Here is a 4,763-nt window from a genome sequence, read left to right as displayed (position 1 = left end):
CACACACACACACACACACACACACACACACACACACACACACACACACACACACACACACACACACATATAGATACATCACCGGGGGTGCCATCGTCACTGCGTCGAACTTTCGTTTGCATTGATTGGTCACTTTGCGTTACTCGGCATTATTCGCCTTGATTCGCCTTTGCTGATCTGTAGCACGAACAGCACAACACAGCAAGCAGTGTTTGGCGTTACAATCGCTGGCAATTGAGGATTGTTCCAGGTCCAGGATCTTTCTTCGTGCGGTTTCATTATTGTGCGTGAATTATCGCACGCACGCACTCTTGGAGCAGGTTGTCCGTCATGTTGCTCGCGAGATAATGCCGCGACTGCTGTTCGGCGTTCAGCCGATTCAGCGGTCGCGATTAAACGCTGGACAAGAACAAAATCAACCTCAACGAGGTTAGGGACACGCGATTTATATCAATCGTCGATCGACGTGTCAGATGCTAACGCAAATGGCGGCCGCTGCCGAGGAGGATGTGTCTGCACTCAGTGAGTGGGTCGACGAGTTGAGCGTTTCCGCGACGGAAGACGACAAAAATGCGACAAACAGGACCGACAGCAATGACGTGGACGTTACGGCGAAAAACTGCGAGCCACGACTCTGGGGTTTTGAGACGCGAGAGCTTTACAAATTCGCACTCAACTTCTACAAAGGTGAGCGCTCGACGATTTAATCATCAGAAATTTGTCCACCTCGTAATACACAGTGCCTAAGCACATTTTTAACATCATTTAAATCAAATTATTTATTAAGATAAAAATCTTTCACATTTCTCCATACAGACACTTGTATTGTTATGCATTTTTCTATTGCTATTTTTTTTACATCAAAGAAAGATGAACGAATTCAAATAAAAATTTTATTCCAAATGTTATTTACTAAATATAGTACAACTAGAGGATAATTTTTATTATTTGTCTAATGGGTATAAATTTTTTATGCTATATTTTGTTACTATAATTGTTAAATGTAGAGGACCGTATACATATATCTATATACATTTTTTAATACTTTCAGAGTTACAAAATGCATTTATAAAAATTTTTATATGAAATAACATTAGAGTTCTTCGATATACATAAATTTATACAATATAGCCATTAATTGTTGATGGCATTTTGTTTATTTTGAAAAATAAAATATTTTGAAAAATAAAATTATTTGATCAAAATAGACTAGATATATGTATACGCAAGTGCTATGTGAAAAGAATTACGAATATATTTACATATTTTGATAAATTCGGAATCAAATATTAAGTAAATAAATCTTATGATGTATCATACTTTTTAACAAAATTATTATCAAAAGATTTAATTTATTTAGAAAAAGAAGGCAAAGCTGTCCATCTCTCTTATGAGGATAAATTGAAATTGGTAGCATTCACGCAACAAGTGACACATGGAAAATACACAGCTGAAAATGCACCATCGTTAGGTGTCTTAGATATGATTGGAAGGGACAGGCGAGTGGCATGGCAAAATCTGGGAGATATATCAAAAGAACAGGCGATGGAAGGCTTTATAATATTGCTGGATAAACTGTGCCCTTTATTTAGAACTGTAGTTGAGGCACAAAAAAGGAATTTTGAAGAGAAACAACGGCTTAAGAGAGAAGAGGAGGCAAAGAAACAGGAAGAAGAAAAGAAACTTAAAGAGCTAGAGGAGGAGAAAAAGAAACAAGAGGAAGAAAGACTGAAGGAGGAAACTCAGAGGAGACAGATTCAGGATGCTTTAAATCAGCAAACATATTATCAGTTCAGATTATATGCTGAACAACAGTACCCCGGCAATCCGGAACAGCAGGGCGTTTTGATTAGACAGTTGCAAGAACAGCATTATCATCAATACATGCAACAACTCCATCAGAACCAGTTAGTTGTCGAGGACCATATTGAAGAGGAAGAAGAGGAGGAGAAGGAGAAGAAGCTGAAGAAGAAGAACGTTCAATTGAAGAATGTAACTTGCAAAGACGATGATGATCACGATGATGATGATGATGACAAAGATAACACGAATGAAAACGTAAATGATGAAGATTCGGACGAGGTGGAAGACTGGCCGCCTATCAGTCCTGCAGAGATGTGGACTAGAAAAGGCGTAGAGGAATTTAAACAGATCATTAGAAAGGAAACAGGAGATGCAGTTATTAAGGTCGGCCATGGTGAGACTGTTACGGTACGAGTACCAACGCATGAAGACGGTACATGTCTGTTTTGGGAGTTTGCTACGGATGGTTACGACATTGGTTTCGGAGTTTATTTCGAATGGTCGAAACCAGAAACGAACCAGGTATCTGTATACATAAGCGAGTCCGAGGAAGATGAGGACGAAGAGGAATACGAACCGCGAGAAGATCTAGAGAGCGGATCGGTGAATGGTAATGCCAGACCTGAACGTAAAACGATCACACCACCTATAAGCGTTATAGTACCTGTAAGTACTTGAATATCTGTATTCAGATGATTCGCAGATGAAATTGCATAATCCCAATTTAAATTATGTAATTAGAATTCATATTAGACGAGATTAAATCAATTAAAAAAAATGAAGTCTATTTTCGATCAAAGACGTCGGTCTAATACGAATTATAATTGCTCAACAAATTAGAAATAAAAACTCTAAATGATTAAGCTGGATTTTTAATGTTTAATAATTCCGTGTGAATTTTATATACATTTATATCATTAATTTATATCCAAACTACGCCCCGAATTTAATTTTCTTGAAATGCAATCTTGACAGAACTAGAACAGCGATATCACGAATTAAATTGATAAGCAATTTAATAATATCGATGCTTATAGACATCTTAGAAAACATTAATAATATGATATTGATAAGCATGAAACCCGTAACTAATTTTGTTGCAAAAAATACCTCGACCAGGGATTTCTTTCCGGACAAACGTCTTCACAGTTAGACTACTGAGACAAATTGTTGTCGAATTGTAATTGTTAGCATATATCTTCTTGAAAAACGTTTAGTTTCTCTCACTAGTTATCAATTATTACGATAAATATTGCACAAGATTTCCCTAGATTTCTATTGTGGAATAAATCGGAATGAATTCCGATTGGAATTATTTCATTTTTCCTAAAAAATAGAAATCTAGAGAATAATCGAATAATTTCAATTGGAATCTATTTCGAATAATTCCATAGTACATAGTATAGTTCCCTGTCAGACAGTCGTTTGGAAAGCACCATTATCCGGCCCGTGAGATTCACATTATTCACAGCTTGATTTTTGTTCACGTCGCATGCTCCTATCATAGTTCCTACTCACTCCAATGAGCGCGATAGAAGCATGTTAGAGCATGCGAAGCGAATAAAGAGATGACAAGAAGCTTAGATGACAAGAAGCTTGATTATGTTAAAGCTCTAGATCAGAGTCTTCCAACTCGGGTATGGCCTTTTACGTTATGAAAGCTCTCTTCCTTCTTCCTCCTATTAGGTTTCTGATCTCAAGAGATCACAATATATTATGATACTGTGATTCGCCTCTATAGGTAAAGGTCTAATCGAAGGAAAAAGGATTTCATAACGCACACCGAGTTGGAAGGCTCTGCTCTACACTGTTAAAAATATCATGAAATTTAATATAATATACTTTTAAGTTACATAAATCCAATTTTATGATATTAAATTAATTTTATGTATCTGTAATTGAAAAGTATATTTGTGTATATGTACATGAAATTTAGTGAACGTTTCATAAAATTTTACGAAGTTTAGTATACTTTTTATTAAATTTTATGTAGATTTGCATAAAATTTAATGTAAGTAAACGTTAAATTTAAGTTACTTATAACTTTATTTTCATTGACAACATTAAATATTTTTTAACAGTGTAGATATATCAAAGTAGCGTAATCCTTTATATTAACCAAAACCGACAACTCTCCCATTGCATTCGCAATCGATTTCGCAAAAAAAATTTTTTTTTCGTTTCCCATTCGTTATAACTTATAACTATTTTCGTTACATCTCTACTTATTAGTAAAAATTATTAAATTGTTTCTTAATTTAATTCGTGATACCACTATTCTAGTTCTATTCATAATTGCATTTCAAGACGGAAAAAGATTTAAGTGCGCATTTTAATCAAAAATTGGATGTGTGTGTGTGTGTGTGTGTGTTTTGGATTAGGGAAAAAGTTTCTTTATATTTTTTAATTCAAAATTGTATATACAATATCTTTGTCAAAAATGAACGAAATTTAAAAAAAGGATTTTAAATCTTTACTGTCAAAAAGTTACTATATTTTTTGAGTTTCTGTGAGTTTGATAATTTTTATATTTAAAAAACTACGAGCTAAAAAAGATAAAAATTTTTCTTTTTACTTTGGAGGTCTCTCACGTGCCTAAAAAAATTTTATGAAAATTTTCGAATACTTAGTTCCCTATAAAATTATTTTTTTTTAATGTTCCTATGATTTTTTGTTCCTTATTTGCGAGTTAAATAAAGGAACAATCTGACTTCGATTGCTCATAACTCCGATAAAAATCATCAATTTAAAAAAAACCGCAATTTAAAAAACAGATTCTTAAAGCTGAAACTTTATTTTAGCGAATGATAGAATTGTAACGAAAATTTCGCAACATATGAAAAACTTGCAAAAAAAATTATTTTAAATACGAAAAAACTTTTTTCCCGATCTAATATAAAAATTGGATATAACGTGTGTGTGTGCGTGCGTGCGTGCGTGCGTGCGTGCGTGCGTGCGTG

At 34.2% G+C, this 4,763-nt stretch overlaps 1 protein-coding gene across 1 annotated transcript in view; it reads left to right on the top strand.

Moving 5' to 3' along the window:
- Window positions 1-212: 212 nt before the first annotated feature.
- The window catches only part of LOC108690314 (Golgi resident protein GCP60), a 5,717-nt gene continuing 1,166 nt past the window's right edge, over window positions 213-4,763 (top strand). The window contains exons 1-2 of the mRNA XM_018197542.1: window positions 213-687; window positions 1,361-2,469. Of these exons, the coding sequence (XP_018053031.1) occupies window positions 474-687; window positions 1,361-2,469 (1,323 nt within the window). The 5' untranslated portion in view covers window positions 213-473. The remainder of the gene's footprint in view (window positions 688-1,360; window positions 2,470-4,763) is intronic.

The sequence above is a fragment of the Atta colombica genome, unplaced genomic scaffold, assembly GCF_001594045.1.
Source record: "Atta colombica isolate Treedump-2 unplaced genomic scaffold, Acol1.0 scaffold310, whole genome shotgun sequence".
In the NCBI taxonomy this organism is placed as follows: Eukaryota; Metazoa; Arthropoda; class Insecta; order Hymenoptera; family Formicidae; genus Atta; species Atta colombica.
Note: the sequence above shows the minus strand (reverse complement) of the source record. Positions and strands in the feature narration are given on the sequence as shown.